Genomic DNA, 18,361 nt, shown 5'->3' with positions numbered 1-18,361 from the left:
GGAAGTGCTTCAGGGCCGGCGTTTACAACTTGCAAAGTGGTCTATTTAGACATTTATTCTTAATTTTATTTTGTAAATAATTAAGACAGTAATTTAATGAGAGTAACCGATAAGGCAATAAAGATGACAACAATAATAATAAACAACAAAGCCTTTTAAAACGCATTACTAGAGGTATAATTGACCATACATTGTCGGCTAAGGTGAACCTGACCTTCAGGCTCCATGTCCCACAAAAAAAATCAAATGGGCACTGCTTGGGTTTGAGGACGGCGGAGTAGATGCTAAATTTTCTCGTTAAAAATTCAGTTTCATTTCATAACTCGCATGACAGATGCCCAATGGGCTGCGAATGCAATCTCGCGACGTTAAATATCGTTTTGTTGAACATGTTCAGCATCTTGCAGACGCTTCAAATTTAGCTGTTTTTAAAATGCATGATTCTTGTAGAAGACCACTGTACTTAAATCAACGAAGACACACACCATGCTTCCTAAACCTACATTCAAATCTTTTTATAGAGTTTGCACATTATACTGCCCAAAGGTCAACTTGTACACTCATGCACACTTGTTTTTCAAAACATCCAAGTTTGCAAAAGTTACGATATTTCATTTTAGCATTAAACAAATGAATGTTTTGTCATCTTTTTCATGTCAGGGTAGTCCATTGTTCCTGCAATCCTCTAAGAATGTTTCTGTCAACATCCTCAACGAGAAGAAGCAGTTAGTAACTCAGCTCATTGCAGGTAAGCCCGCGACAACTCGCGTTCCCATGTGTAACACAAACAGACATGGCGCTACGAGTCTCTAAAAACACAAATTTAACCGTCTTAGTTAGAAATACGGTCGTGCTGCTCCCCAGGTTTTCGTGGTCTAAAAATGGAATGAATTTGGAACCCAGGGCCATTATATTAGAGTAGATAGCATGAAATGAAATATTCACTGAACTCAAGGGGCGACTGTGAACCAATCCGCTCATAGAGGGAAAATGAAGCCAGGCAGCTAATGTTAGACTTTATAGGACAGATGGTTAAATGACTATTTCGAAAGAGTTAAAAGGTTCTTTGATAGCCAGGTTGTTAGTCCCATCTCTCTCATGATATAGCCTTTATAACTGTGACTGGAGACTTCATTACAGAGACGTAATTGCATGTGCATGGGTGCATATACTATTAAGTCCTGGTTAATAGCGTAATAGCGGGGCCGTATTTTAATGAAAAGTAATTTCGTCTTAAATGGACTAGTTAAGTGACTTCCACTCGAGTCACTGTGTTACAACAACTGTATACAAAATTGAATTAAGTGAAAGTTTGAGGAGAACAATGTGTTGCCGTAATGAAATTTGAATGTGTTGCTTTAACTGGGAGAAATTGTTTCTTCTTCAGCGGTTGTTGTGTTTCTAGTCCTTAAGAAATCCTTAAAATAACAATCCTTAAAAAGAGAGAACATGAGGTGTGTCTAAGATTGTGTAAATGTGTTTCCAGTAAATGTCAAAATGATATCGTTTTTTTTTCAGGAATGAAGCATATGAGCTACTTTATATTTAGTTTAATATATGCTCGAAAATAATACAAAAAGATGATAATAATACAAATAATAACCAGAGGGGTCCAAAAAACGTCAATATGCATTAGCTGTATTAACATTCAATGCAATATATAATCTTTTTAGGTCAATTTATCTGGTATTAAAGATTAAAAAAATGATCTCGTATTAAAGATATTTAAAATATGAGACAACTGAGACCAGTAAACTTGATTTCGTCTTATACCCTCCACTACGAATGTTACATATATTTGTAAGACATAGTCCTAGAGTTAACTGGCTTTTGTGCAATGGGAAAACATAAAAGGAGCATCATTTTAATGCATTATTTAGTTTTTGTAACTGACTTAAATTTTAAAATCTGTCCTGTGGAACAGGTTCTCGAGGAGTTCACGCACGGGGTAAGATGCTGGAGGTGAAATCGAGTACAGGAAAGCTTCTATTCTCTGCAGACGACCATGAGGTGGTAGTCGGTGCAGAGAGATTACGAGTTATGGGTGAGTAAATAATTTAATTATAACGCGTTCAAAGGCATTAAAGCTTTTTGCTCTTTGCCTATAACCCTCCTGGGACAGCTGTTATAGTCTGACCTGAGACACTACAATATGTCCGTAATGTGTTAACTGCACTGCTACTTTAATACCTGGAGTCATCTATCCAGTAGCCTTCCTGTTCATCTCATAAATAATTTTATAGCTGAAAATAACAAGATCATACCAAAGGCAACAGACCGGCAAGATAACCATTAGTATGCATTTACAGGCCTCCAAGAAAACCAGTCCATTTATAAACATTTTGTCAGAGGTAAAGTTCTCACAAAGATCCTGTACCTTCATTGAAGAGCATCGCGTTTTAGATTGTGCGTACACTTACTGTACAACTTATACCTACTGTATAGTGTTAATGATGAGGTTATGTATACTGTAGGTGGATGTTATATATAACATTACTCTCTGTAAAATGACCTTCAACTTTTAGCCACATTGGTCTTAAAAGTTTTCATGCATTTCTATTATTTCCGGCGTTAAGATGTTGATGCTGGTGGTGGAAATATTAGTTTTTCCCTCAATTTTGAAAAAAATTGCTCGACTTCACGGTTGTTTTGAGCCTTGTTTGATCAGGACGGCTTCTCCAGAGAGCAGCGTTGAGCTTCCTGTAAAGTGATTATTCATGTCTGTGTACATCCATTTTTCTCCCCGATGGTTTTCCTTAAGCCACACTTCATTACCAAACATTCACTCTGCCTCGCGTATGGACTGCAGTAAGAACAAGGCTTTTTAGAACTGTGTTTCTGGATTTTATCTAAAGTTTTCCTGGACTGACGCCAGCCGTCCGCATTAGCGTGTAAGCTCACTGGAAATATGTGAACATTCTGAGGTCAGGCAAATCCTGTCACTCTAATGCTTAGATAAATACCCTTCTCTCATTTTATGAATCTTAGCTTAGAATCAATCCTTTGATCTGCTGTGTAATATGACTACAGACTTATGCCATGGCAGCAGAGAGTCCAGGGTAAACGGCACTTAAAATGATATTGATACTTGCATCCGATCAACTCGAATTGCAATTCCTTTAAATACACAGTTCAGTGGTATGAGTAGGCATGGGCCGGTATGAGATTTTGCCGGAATAATAACCTTAATCAAAATATACCACAGAGTTACGGAATTTCCGTAAAAATATACTTTTGTATATATAAAAAATATACTTTTGTCATATATATTAGACATAAACATCAAACATTGAATTACATGATCTAATTACCTTAACTCTTTTAAACCTTGCTCTACCGGTATTCGGCCCATGTCTAGATATGAGTGAATGCACCTGTCATTGCAATCCGCAAAAAATAGGTTTACATTTGCTGTTTTAACTAGGGATGCGCCGATATGTTTATTTTGGCCGATAACGTTAACGATGATTCTTTAACATTGGAAGCCGATAACCGATTGTAGTGAGGTAGGCGGGACGACACTTGTCATCACTCGACCCGCCTACCTCACTACACAGATATATTGGCCGATATACAGTATCTAGATATTACCATAACATTTCATAAGACTGAAACAAAAGGCAAAAAGTGTAAAACTGCTTTTATATGAAAACATTCACTGCAGAAAACAAGGTATCCATTAGTTTTCTTATTTTTACCCCTGAAAAACATGTACCAAGCCTACTTTATACTATTTAAAGATTATTTAACCTTCAAACGTTTCTGGTATATTTTTATTCAACAAAATAATTATTGACGTTTTAACATAAAAAATGACCATTTAACGATATGGCCGCTAATTTATTGTGCATACCTAGTTTTTACGTTGAGAACTGTATTTGTATAGCATTTTTCAGGCTGTATAGCACAAAGCTGTTACTCTTTATGGATGGAAGTCAGTGAATTAGTCTTTAGCGTGACAAACCAGGAACTACCCCAAAAACATCACAGAATCATCTCAAGTCAAGTCTAGCTTTTGGGTCTGACTTTTTCTTTCTGCAAGGTCTGAAGTGTACAGGAAAGATTTCACAGGACATAAAAACAAGAGCGTATATTTTATATATATATATATATATATATATATTTATAAGAAAAGATCAACATATTGATCTTAACACATTTGTACCATGTGTTTTTCAATGGCTTTTGGTCTAGGTTCAACCATGAACTTGAGAAGAGCTACATCTTTGTATGATCTTTGTTGGGCTTATATTGCAAATTGTACTGCACAAATTGTAGTATTAATGTTGCTAGACTATTCATTTTATAAAACAGTGTTTGGATATCAAAGGTAAACCCATTTATAATTAGTGATGATAATAGCGTTTTTGGACAAGCACAATAAATCGGCCCATTCTCGTGGATTAGGTCAAAAAGGTCTACTATGAAATGCAGCTTTGATACAACTTAAATCTAATTGAAGATATATGCACGGATATTTGAAAATGCATATGACAACTAAATAACATTTTTATAAAACATTCCAGCTTTGAAGACTTACAGGACTTAAAGAACTCATTCTGAAAAAACTTTTACTTTTCATTTCCTCAATTTTCTTTCATGTGCTCGTCTCGGTGCATAGAATAATTATTTTCAACTGAAGATATTCGATTACAGTGTTTTGCAACTCTTTAAAGATAAGCAGTGCTTCATCTGATGTGCCTCAGTCTGCTACAGCATCAATGTCGGCTCAAATATTAAAGAATAAAGCACAGGAAAGAAAAGTCTCATGGGATTGGCGAATTTAGCTCGTCTCCACAGGAAGTGCATTAAGAACAAATTAGGACAAAGTCTGCAACATCTGCTCATGTTATCTACTGTATTTCAATACAAGCACTGTGGACTTGAACCTTTACAGTTAATGATTGTTTTACAGTAATTTTACAGTAGAAGTGTATTTTTTATGCTTTAAAGGTCCAATGTGTTATTTTTTGGAGGATCTATTGACAGAAATGCAATATAGTGAATATAGCTGATGTCATCAGAGCTTTACAAAGACCTTACATAATGAAGTGTAATGTTTTTATACTTTAGAATAAGCTTTTTCTGTCTTCATGCACCGCAGGTCAGGTTACATGTAATTCGCCATGTTGTTTCTACAGTATCCCTAGATGGACAAACTGCTCTACAGAGCACGATTCGTAAATATGCCATCTCCTTCAGCACAGAAGCAAAAAACATGTCAAAATCTTAGTTCTGTGTCAGCCACCGTAGTGCTTCGAAAGAGAGGGGTGGAGTGAGCTGCTGGTTGTTTTTTGCAATTCGCTTAACACTCATCAAAAAATGAAACAACAAGCAAATATGCAAAATATTTATAGGGAAAATATTTTACAGTAATGCAGAAATAGTGTTATTTGTATATCTAAACCTGTGGTACCTTTAAACCTTTCCACTGAAGTCGCCCCTGGATAATTTTATATTTGTGTGAGCCGAATGTTATTCTTCATTAATTTTAACAATCCAATGTTAAAGAGCGGAAGTAATTTGCTTGGCTGCTTACAGTTCATCCGGAAAGTATTCACGGCGCTTCACTTTTTCCACATTTTGTCATGTTACAGCCTTATTCCAAAATGGATTCGATTCATTATTTTCCTTAAAATTCTACAAACAATACCCTATAATGACAACGTGAAAGAAGTTTGTTTGAAATCTTGTTTGAAAGTATGTACATGTATACTTTCCGGATGCACTGTAAGTCACTCTCAAGAGATGCAATTTTAAGCTTTGAGTGTTAGAATGTATGCCGAATTAGGCAATGTTACATTAAAATGCTAGACGGTTTTAAAGAATGACCAAATATGGGTGCTCATTTATTCCCTTTTCTCGTTGGATCTATTCTTTTATGATTTCTTACAGTAGAGTTCATTTATCCACAACAGAGCAAAAACCTGACATCAGAGCATACCATGGCCCAGGATAGCGTTGGCTCACCCTCACTCAGAGCTGAATAATTAATTATCAAGTTAAATGTTAAACACTGCTGAGATTCACTGCTATTGATAGATATATGAATGTTTTCGGCAGAGGTGGGTAGAGTAGCCAAATATTTTACTCAAGTAAAAGTACTGTTACTTTAGAATAATATGACTCAAGTAAAAGTACTGTTACTTTAGAATAATATGACTCAAGTAAAAGTACTGTTACTTTAGAATAATATGACTCAAGTAAAAGTACTGTTACTTTGGAATAATATGACTCAAGTAAAAGTACTGTTACTTTGGAATAATATGACTCAAGTAAAAGTACTGTTACTTCAGAATAATATGACTCAAGTAAAAGTACTGTTACTTCAGAATAATATGACTCAAGTAAAAGTACTGTTACTTCAGAATAATATGACTCAAGTAAAAGTACTGTTACTTCAGAATAATATGACTCAAGTAAAAGTACTGTTACTTCAGAATAATATGACTCAAGTAAAAGTACTGTTACTTCAGTATAATATGACTCAAGTAAAAGTACTGTTACTTCAGAATAATATGACTCAAGTAAACGTACTGTTACTTCAGAATAATATGACTCAAGTAAAAGTACTGTTACTTCAGAATAATATGACTCAAGTAAAAGTACTGTTACTTCAGTATAATATGACTCAAGTAAAAGTACTGTTACTTCAGAATAATATGACTCAAGTAAAAGTACTGTTACTTCAGAATAATATGACTCAAGTAAAAGTACTGTTACTTCAGAATAATATGACTCAAGTAAAAGTACTGTTACTTCAGTATAATATGACTCAAGTAAAAGTACTGTTACTTCAGAATAATATGACTCAAGTAAAAGTACTGTTACTTCAGTATAATATGACTCAAGTAAAAGTACTGTTACTTCAGAATAATATGACTCAAGTAAAAGTACTGTTACTTCAGAATAATATGACTCAAGTAAAAGTACTGTTACTTCAGAATAATAAGACTCAAGTAAAAGTACTGTTACTTCAGTATAATATGACTCAAGTAAAAGTACTGTTACTTTGGAATAATATGACTCAAGTAAAAGTACTGTTACTTTGGAATAATATGACTCAAGTAAAAGTACTGTTACTTCAGAATAATATGACTCAAGTAAAAGTACTGTTACTTCAGAATAATATGACTCAAGTAAAAGTACTGTTACTTCAGAATAATATGACTCAAGTAAAAGTACTGTTACTTCAGAATAATATGACTCAAGTAAAAGTACTGTTACTTCAGAATAATATGACTCAAGTAAAAGTACTGTTACTTCAGTATAATATGACTCAAGTAAAAGTACTGTTACTTCAGAATAATATGACTCAAGTAAACGTACTGTTACTTCAGAATAATATGACTCAAGTAAAAGTACTGTTACTTCAGAATAATATGACTCAAGTAAAAGTACTGTTACTTCAGTATAATATGACTCAAGTAAAAGTACTGTTACTTCAGAATAATATGACTCAAGTAAAAGTACTGTTACTTCAGAATAATATGACTCAAGTAAAAGTACTGTTACTTCAGAATAATATGACTCAAGTAAAAGTACTGTTACTTCAGTATAATATGACTCAAGTAAAAGTACTGTTACTTCAGAATAATATGACTCAAGTAAAAGTACTGTTACTTCAGTATAATATGACTCAAGTAAAAGTACTGTTACTTCAGAATAATATGACTCAAGTAAAAGTACTGTTACTTCAGTATAATATGACTCAAGTAAAAGTACTGTTACTTCAGTATAATATGACTCAAGTAAAAGTACTGTTACTTCAGAATAATATGACTCAAGTAAAAGTACTGTTACTTCAGAATAATAAGACTCAAGTAAAAGTACTGTTACTTCAGAATAATATGACTCAAGTAAAAGTACTGTTACTTCAGAATAATATGACTCAAGTAAAAGTACTGTTACTTTAGAATAATATGACTCAAGTAAAAGTAGAAAGTAGTCATCCAAATAATTTCTTGAGTAAGAGTAAAAAAGTACTTAGTGAAAAAACTACTCAAGTACTGAGTAACTGTTGAGAAACGTCTGATTTATTTTTGAACACAACCATTCAATCAGACAGACAAAAATACAAAATAATCATCTCTAGGCATATTATATAGTTCATCCGATCAATAAAGGACTTGCGCTTTCTGTGGTTCTCTACTAAGTCTGTGTACTTAGACAGTTTGTTGGGGTGAACCCTCTGTGGATAAAAAAATCTGTGATGCTAGAGGGAGATCAAGACATTAAAAGAGACTTATCACATCAAATTTGGATGGATATATATATATATATATTACATGGCTTGGTTGAACTCTTTAGTAGAATGCCGCTGCTAAGGATAACACACTTTTGCCATGGCCACGTTGTTCTTTAACAGAAGCAATACAATCGTTTTTAAATCATTATACCATTTATTTGGTAGGTAGCCATGTAATAAGCAGGATAATGTAGAGCGAGGCGGTTGTTATAGCGAATAGGGCCAAGCAGGATTCATTATCCCTTACATATATATGTATATATAGGAAATGTTTAAAATACACTCACCTAAAGAATGATTAGGAACACCATACTAATCCTGTGTTTGACCCCCTTTCGCCTTCAGAACTGCCTTAATTCTACGTGGCATTGATCCAACGAGTTGCTGAAAGCATTCTTTAGAAATGTCGGGCCATATTGATAGGATAGCATCTTGCAGATGATAGAGATTTGTGGGATGCACATCCAGGGCACGAAGCTCCCATTCCACCACATCCCAAAGATGCTCTATTGGGTTGAGATCTGGTGACTGTGGGGGCCATTTTAATACAGTGAACTCATTGTCATGTTCAAGAAACCAATTTTGAAATGATTCAAGCTTTGTGACATTGTGCATTATCCTGCTGGAAGTAGCCATCATAGGATGGGTACATGGTGGTCATAAAGGGATGGCCATGTTCAGAAACAATAATCAGGTAGACCGTGGCATTTAAACGATGCACAATTGGCACTAAGGGGCCTAAAGTGTGTCAAGAAAACATCCCCCACACCATTACACCACCACCACCAGCCTGCACAGTGGTAACAAGGCACGATGGATCCATGTTCTCATTCTGTTTACGCCAAGTTCTGACTCTACCATCTGAATGTCGAGACTCATCAGACCGGGCAACATTTTTCCAGTCTTCAACTGTCCAATTTTGGTGAGCTCATGCAAATTGTAGCCTCTTTTTCCTATTTGTAGTGGAGATGAGTGGTACCCGGTGGGGTCTTCTGCTGTTGTAGCCCATCCGCCTCAAGGTTGTGGGTGTTGTGGCTTCACAAATGCTTTGCTGCATACCTCGGTTATAACGAGTGGATATGTCAGTCAAAGTTGCTCTTCTATCAGCTTGAATCAGTCGGCCCATTCTCATCTGACCTCTAGCATCAACGAGGCATTTTCACCCACAGGACTGCCGCATACTGGATGTTTTCCCCTTTTCACACCATTCTTTGTAAACCCTAGAAATGGTTGTGCGAAAATCCCAGTAACTGAGCAGATTGTGAAATACTCAGACCAGCCCGTCTGGCACCAACAACCATGCCACGCTCAAAATAGCTTAAATCACCGTTCTTTCCCAATCTGACATTCAGTTTGGAGTTCAGGAGATTGTCTTGACCAGGACCACACCCCTAAATGCATTGACGCAACTGCCATGTGATTGGTTGATTAGATAATTTCATTAATGACAAATTGAACAAGTGTTCCTAATAATACTTTAGGTGAGTGCATGTGTCACCTAAAAGACAAACATTCGCCTATCCACAGCAAAGAAAAAATACAAACAAAGAAAAGAGAACGAATTTAGGAAACTTACCGCTACATGTTTCCTCAAGTTGGATGTTGAATTTTTGAATGCTGAAATGTCCGTTTGTTTTGGTAGACACAGAAGACACCGCATAATGTAACTGCGGTTTCGCACTTTTACTAAGGTAAACATGCTTTCTATATGAGGCCAGGGGTGTTCCTCCTCGTCTGTTTCTGCATTGCCGACGGATCTTTTTCAAAAACCTACTCAAGTAAATGTAACGGAGTAAATGTAGTTCGTTTCTATCCACCTCTGGTGTTCGGTGGTTGTTAATGTCTGATAAACTGGGTGAAGCCTTCAAAATGGATAAGGAATAGGTGCCATGATCGCTTCCCAACTTAACACCCCCTCCTAACTTGCAATCTTTGCTACCTGCCTTTCACCAGCGATAAATGATGGGTAGTTCATGTTGGCTCCGTATCACTTGATTACAGGAATACAGTCAATCAGACAAAACCCAAACTTCACAATAGATCTAAACAACATGTCTGAAGTACCCTGGAAACCTCTTTTACTTTAAAAACATTAGAGCAAAGGAAATGAAATCAGTATGGAAACAACTGGGAAGACCTGGAGATAGATCAATGTTTTGCTGTGATAAGCAAACTGATTTGGAAAGATGTGGGATTGGGCTTTTGGTTTCTCCTCACACCGGTATGTTCACAGTTAGCAGCGGTCCGCGGGATAATGATATTAGCGGTAGGGGTCTTTGCTCTAATTGTAATGAAAACTCATTGATTAGCCTCAGTTATATTCCAGTGACTCTCATCAGTATTTCAGCTAAATTTTCGTAAATGCTTTGAATTCTTAAAATGGTTTTGAAATCTTTTTCATCTCTTTCATCTGGACTGGATGATGCACCTCTGACAGTCAGAAGTACCGATATTACAAAGAGTAGAAATGAACACAAAAGCGCAAGCTATTGTAAATGGTTATTTAATGCAAATTATGAACATTTGTTTAGGTAGTGTTCGTATAAGACAATCAAAAAGTGAGCAGAAATTCAGTCTATTATATATAAAAAAGATATTCAAGCAGGAGATTGAAGAAAGATTGTACACCTTTGAAATAAAGTATGCAATTTGCAGTAAATCATGGGCATTGTTGGAATGAATACATGGTAAAACCTTAGACGGCTATAAATTGCAGACTCATCTCCTGAAAATGACTTTTTTACATATTTCTCCCTGGAAGGATTGAGAATAATTAGGGGAATTCAGGTTATTTTTTGGCTACTTTTTGACAGTGAGATTAAATTTAGAGACGCAGAATTTTTTTATAGATCATTTCAATTAAAATGTACTATTTATTGTTATGTCTTTAGGGAAAAGTATCGTTTTTTTGTTTCATTCTGTGAACAACTAACAATGTTTCTCCCAAATTTAAAATATAAAAATATTTTCTATGTGCAATAACAGAAAAGATGCTTAAGACCTCAAATACTGCAAAGAAAACAAGTTCACATTCACTTTTAAGCAATGCAGCAATAACATTTCTACATGTATTTAGGAAAAGTTACATTGTTATGTGATAACCTGGATTTTATCACAGTGTTTATGTGTATTGTCATGCTGTCAGTCTTTCACATTGCTGTTGGATGACGTTGTCACTCCTGGGGTTTGATTTTGTTGAAATCCAACAGACACAGAAATGCTGATTAAAATAAAATTTGGAAATGGTCTCTTTATTTTTTTACGCAGCTGAACGTGCTTAAAATATAAGTAATGAAAGCAAATTTTATTTCTTAATATTACTTATATCTATTTGTATAGTTTTTATAAAGAAAAGCAAGGATTAAAAATTAGGCGATGCAATTATGGTGATATAAAGCACTTAACATGGCCTGTAATTACATCTGCTAATTAAATCTATAGACAAATTTAGTTTGCTCCTTCTCTGCGGGCTGCAATCTCAATGCATTGGTTGGGCCGATGGAGATTAACAGTCTGTGAAATGTGGTACAGGAGATTTCTTAACAGAGGAAATATGGGCCCCACATTTCACAGTTTTATCATGGCTGAATAGGAAATTTGCTGTGCTGAGTGACCATTGGAATTCTGTCAGGTGACCACAGTAAGCTGATGATAAAGAGTCTATAACGGCAGGTAATTTATGGTTAGGACTTCGCTGTACCCACACCCATCGTCTCAGAGACCTACGATATAACTCACGTCTCTGGTCACCCCATATGATTAGATTTTCACACCATTTAGCACGCTATATTGGTGCTGTCTCTTGCACGACATTAATACATACACTTGTTTCATGAAACCTTATGAAATGATAAGGTCGCAAATATTTAAAGTATGGTTGCTGCATAAAATGTAGATCTTGATGTACCACATAAATCGATTCATTATATTTTCTTGGAATCACCCATAATTAAGGTTGGGAACCAAGAACCGGTTCTTATCCAGAACTGGGTCTGTTATAAAAAAAACGGAAAAGTGAGCAATTTATATGATTCTGTTCCAAAAACGGTTCTGGATGCTAGGCATGGCCCATTGGGAATGTCACAAACAGAATCGTGATTCTTTAATCACTGAAAACATGGTTTTCAATGACTGTACGGACAGTCCACAAATGCGTCGTGCCGTGTCTTTGCCGAACACATCGTTGACTGTACACACACTCCAAAGACACCTCACAACTCAGCTTGCCTAAAACAACGATTTATTGCCAAACATTTCTTTAATTTAGGGAAATGAGTAAGTGTCTGAGCCCTCATCAGGCTATTTGGATGTTATTGATAGTGTAAACACATCAACTTTAAAGCACATGTGATTGATGGATTAGCATTACTCAATATTAATCTCTACAGTACAAAACCTGTACATGTTATCTGGATTTCCAACTAGAATACACTGTTGCCCAACTTGAATACGCCGATTCTGCGAGCCAAGCATTAAACAAGTACGCAACCTCAACTTCCAAAAACTTCCGCTTTTGAGAGGACACACGATAAAAACACTGCTCTATAGGCAAAGAGTTTCCAGCATCGATATCATGATAAATTAAATCTGTACATGAGGGAATATCTGAAAAAAGTGACGACAAACGCCATAATCAAATCGGTCAGTTGCTGATGATTTTCTTCAGACCGATGTTCAAACATGATGTCCAGTTTAGTCAGTTGCTCAAAGTTATAAAGTTGTGGTTGAACAAACTGTGTTGGAACGCTGTCACTCTCAGTGAAGGCTACTTTCATCCCCAAAATGGATTGATTCATCCCTGCAACTAATGTGACAGACAGAAAGCATTTTCATGTGTGCAACAAAAATAGGGTTTTAACAGATTCACATGACGAAACCTGGACATTTTTCGTCTATCTGGGGTCGAAATAATATAATTTTGTTCCGATTCTCGTTTAATTACATCATATGGCCACGTGAATCAGGCCAAAAAAGACGAACCGGCAACAGGAAACAAAACTATGATCTCCAGGACCAAATTGAAGACATTCTGCTCAACGATCGAACCAGGTCTTCATTCTCAACTGTGCTTTATCAAGATTGTCATTATCCAGTTTCCTGCCAAATGTGATCGACGTCGAAATCTGTTGACAAAATCAAGGAGATTCACAGGCGTTTAGGATACAGTCACGTTATCCAATAAGATGGATAACGGGCCTCTTACCTCATGGCTAAACACCAGGTCGTTGAGACTGAACCCAAGACTTTCCTGAACAATCTCAAATGCTGCTAACAATAACAACAGAAGTCCCTCCTTCAAATCTTTATTTAATTCATTGCAGTATACTCTCAACAAATGCTTTAACTTTTGATGAAAACGTTCGAGAGCTCCTTGGCTCTCCGGATGGTACGCACTACTTTTATGATGTTTCACACGCAATTGTTGTATAATCTGAGCAAACATGCGAGAGGTAAAGTTTGTCCCTCTGTCTGTTTGAATTACTTTTGGAATGCCAAAGACTGTAATATAAAATCAAATCAGCACACTTTAAATGCAGTGCCTCTGAAAAGAGCATCTAAGCATTGAAAAATGAAGCTAGTTAGACATTTAAAACTTGTGGTAATGGTTTGTTTTGACAAACAGCAAAGCAGATGAGTGTTACATTTTAAAGAATAGGTGATGAATTTGAGGGTAGGATGAATATAATTGTATGTATATTATTAATTTTGTTTTAAATACAATAAATATTCTCAACTGCAACTAACAAAACCATTGCAGTAACAAACTAAATACACTATATCACCCCCCCCCCCCAAAAACCCCCCCGAAATAATAGAAAACAACAATAGCCTTTTACAGAAACTCACAGCGGTAGCGTCCACAATAAACTGTCCACTGTCTTTGTTCAACATGCTATTGGCTGCAGATAGATAGTTGCAATTTGCCCTCATTTGGCCACCTGCAGTGTTTCCCCTCTGACACGGTTTACTGCATTGCTGTTAACGGATGGCGTGTGGTTGTCTCTATTAATCAGCTGTAACAAGCCGTTGTGCTTTGAGTATTACAGTCATATCCAGACCGCAGCTCTCCCTCCAATTTACTTACATTAATGTGAAGTTTGTCTCAATCGTTGCACTACATCTCTCCGCTGGATGTATGCCCATTCATTTTTAACTTATGTGCTTGGAAGCTTCAGTACTGCAGTATCATTTCATGATCAAAAACTCATCATTCCTGGAGGTTTAGAAGTCAGCACACTGTATATGTGTACTCATGCAGGTACGTATTAACGCACAGGCATACCGGGCACATGCCCAGGAAACTAGACCTGCAATATGTGTACATTTTTCTTTTTTTATATATTATCAATAAAGAAGCACTGAATACTGTGGAATAAATGGATTATTTTTACAGTTGAGAAGTATTAACCGTAGTGAATAAATGAAATAAATAATCCTAATGCATTGCCACGCTGTTGAGAGGGACATCTAGAGGCGATAAAAAAAAACACTGTGTAATATAAGCGTGCAGAAGTCACATGTAGAAGACAGTTGAAGACAAAATAACAAAATCAGTTTAAAATCACAGAAATGTGTCAAAGACATCGCGGTTCACTGTCTTTAATGGCTATTGAATCCAATCTTGTGAGACAGCTGGATTTGTATTACATTGTGGAAGAGATTTCTCTGAGGAAATCATGATCGATAAGCTAAGTTAAAATCAACTTTTTATTATGATAACGTTAAATGCTTTGCTCATTGATCTCTTAATTTGTAATGCATGGACAGTTAAATGCTAGTCTTCATAATGTAGAAATGTAAATTATGCAAGGAATAAACCTATTCCCACATAGTACGAGTTGGAGAGGTCAGAAGGTTTTTAAAATTAACCAATTTGTGTTGTTTTTTGTGCATTTTACACTGAAGACATTTTCTATTCTTGTGAACTACTTGTATATTGTTTTTCTATGTAAACACGCGCTACACAAAAAAATGCGGCTGATTCTATATCAATTCTCAAAAGTTGTGAATCGTTTTTTCTTTCATGTTTCCGCAAGCACTGAAGATTCATATAGATTTAATAGAAATTGATGACTCGAATTGAAAGGAATCGTATTGGAACATCAGAATCGATACCCTACTCTAGATGGACGTGATTAGCTGTTATGCTTCGTCTCTCGGTGTTTGCTGTGTCTCTCACATGAGAGCCATGGTTTTAATATGTTGTGTCAAGTAGAAATAATTAAGATTTTGAAAACAGCGCAGCCAAAGTAAGTTCCAGAGTAGTGGACCAATCAGAAGACCCCGAAGGCGGTACAAGTGTCATAAGCTTTTGCAAGCTTTTGCATATGGCATTAAGGTGGCTGAAACCGGACTAAAATGTCAAGATTTCGCTTCTTGGCCAAAAGAGATTAAGTATTTTACGAAAACCTGCTCTGTAGAGCAGTTTGTCCCTTTGGGATTTAGTAGAAACACCATGGCGAATTACATGTAAGGGGTATGTAAATAGAAATAGCTCATTCTGAGGTAGTAAAAAGATCACACTTCATTATGTAAGGTCTAAATACAGTTATGAATATTGCATTTCTGTCAATAGATCCTCCAAAAAAGTTGATATTGAACCTTTAAAACTTGAAAAACTAAATGTACTTAGAGGTGAATTTTTACTATTTGAAGATCTTAAGTCTGTTTACACCATGAATTATGACTAATGATGAACCATAAAAGATAATTATAAAAATGTTCTAAGTATAGCAAATCCACAACACAACTACACCTAAAGGAGTAGTTCACTTCGGAATTTGCCCCCATTGACTTTCCATAGAAATGTTTATTACTACTATGGAAAGTCAATGGGTGCCAATTTTGAAGTGAACTACTCCTTTAATAAAATACCTGTTAAAAACAGTAATATTCCAGCAGTTGGGGCACCAGAATGTTTTTTTTTATTTTACAGTAAAAAACTGTAAAATTACATGAATGGTTTTTCATGTTTATTTACACCCAACTTTTCTGTGGACATTGTTACCGCATTTCAAAAACATGTTAGAATTATGTAAAATTACACAACTGCAGCATGTGAGATAAGAAGAAGCATAAGGTTGTAATCCATTGGTTTGGATGCTAATATAGTCATTGATGTAGTTATAATTCTGGGTGTGAATGGGCCTGCACATCATTTCATCTTCAATGCGAAGAAATTCTGAAGTATTCACAACAATTTAAGGCATCTTTGCAGAAGCGCCATCCAGAACACAGATCGGATTCTACAGCAGCTCCTTCACCAGTGAACAGATCCATTAAGGGAATCTTTATGGGCGTCCAGAACACTTGAGCATTAGCCCATAACTCCAGGATTGATCAGATGTGACACTGAGGCAAAGAGGAGGGTCAGGGGCGGTGAAACAGAAACAATGATGGAATCATTTTAGCTAGGAAAAACATGTTAAAGTTAATGCGAAGCTCAAATGGCTTTATTGATCAGACGCTCAATCATTTTATGAACATATTTTGGTGTGGCTGCAGGTTTGTTCGGAAGAATCAGCACACGGTTATGTGGAGTTTGTGCGAGTCGTTGAAAGTGTAGGTTTTAAGCTAAGGTTTATTGAGCTGATGTTGTTAAAGTTTACAGCTAATTTGCCTACAGAATAGACAGTGAGGGAATAATGTAACGCTAATGAAGCGGACAAAACAAGATGTTGAAATGTATAATGAACATTCGGTGTAAAACCCCTCAGGAGATTATCAACATTCTCCCATTAGCCAGTAGACGTACTTATATATTATGAACATAGATTGCATTAGGCTTGCATAATAAATATACAGCTAAAGAGCATGCAGTACTGTGAACATTAATTGGAGTGTTGAGATGTCTAGATTTTTACTTATAAATGACTCACAGAAATGCACCTTTGCTGTGTAAACTAGCTCTCATTGAAGGTAATGTATTTCAAGCATCTATATTTCCGTCGCCCATGGGTTGAGTTAATGATCTTCAGAGCATCTACTTTTCCAAATGACTGCAGTTGCATTTGGCAGATGCAATATGAGCAAAACAGTCCCATATGCTTGAAGGGGTGACAGAAGCCATTTCTGTTGTCCAGAAAATTATCAAGACTTGACCAGGGGTAGTAAATAACCACCTTTACAGCCAGTCAGTAGACGCTAGCAACCAACTAGCAACACAGTGCTAGCAATGAATACTTCAATATTCAAACATTACTTAATTGACTTAAAACAATATAAACCACAAGTGACACTTACGGTCAGGATGTCCATTCTATAAAAACACACTTTTAATATCCTTTACAGTTTTGCTTCTCTGGTAAATGAATCTTTCAATATTATTTAGACTGAAAAGCAAGCCGAAAATCATTAGGAATAAAAGCTTTTTGAAGTGCAAACTTGAAAGGGTATATGTTTCCCTACTGTTGTTTTATATTTCTCCGTACGACTTCAAGAGAAGCCAATAGTGAGCTTGTCTGTGTAAACAAAACTTGAATTCTTTAAATTAATCCACAGGCGGTCATTGATCATTTCATAATCTACTTGCCATTCATAAAACCCATATATCTACACAGATTATTGTGGCAGCTTTAGAGGACAACACTATGTTATTGCCAGAGAAGGATACCTATTTCATACCTGCATAATAAAAAGACAGACTTAAGTTTTCATTCTTTACAAGTCTCTGTGCCTACAGGCATGAATGCTCTCTAGCCATGCCATGCAGTGAGTTCTGGCCTTGAGGGAATCATGCACGGCTCCCCTTCAGCCATTCTCCATGAAAAAGCCCACCCAACACGCCACAGGAGAGATCAGTATCTGATCTTATATGTAGCCTATTCTGTTTCCTCTTCTACCACAAAAGCAGACGTTATCCGCTGTGGGCACATGGCATTTTAATGTATATATTTACTTTTGATGATATAGCCCTTTACACACATATTAACTTAAATCGTTTAGCATTAGGCCTGTTCATATGTTTCGCGTCTGTAGCGCATAAACTGTGTGACATCAGGGCCATGTTGTGCATATTAAACATGTTGTGCTTTCACGCTGGCAGTGTTGCTGTAGCTCCATAAAGAAAATCAAGTGATTTCTGTGATATTTCTATGCATTATCAGATACCTT

General features: G+C 36.1%; 1 protein-coding gene across 3 annotated transcripts in view; it reads left to right on the top strand.

The window, feature by feature from the left end:
- sgcd (sarcoglycan, delta (dystrophin-associated glycoprotein)) overlaps window positions 1–18,361 on the top strand; it is a 122,832-nt gene that overhangs the window by 86,878 nt on the left and 17,593 nt on the right. For all 3 annotated transcript variants that reach the window (XM_079485886.1, XM_079485887.1, XM_079485888.1), the window contains exons 4-5: window positions 661–748; window positions 1,925–2,044. In XM_079485886.1, the coding sequence (XP_079342012.1) occupies window positions 661–748; window positions 1,925–2,044 (208 nt within the window). The remainder of the gene's footprint in view (window positions 1–660; window positions 749–1,924; window positions 2,045–18,361) is intronic.

This window comes from Barbatula barbatula, assembly GCF_947034865.1.
Source record: "Barbatula barbatula genome assembly, chromosome: 22".
Lineage (NCBI taxonomy): Eukaryota > Metazoa > Chordata > Actinopteri > Cypriniformes > Nemacheilidae > Barbatula > Barbatula barbatula.
The sequence above is the reverse complement of the archived record's forward strand: the minus strand, read 5'-3'. Positions and strand labels throughout refer to the sequence as shown.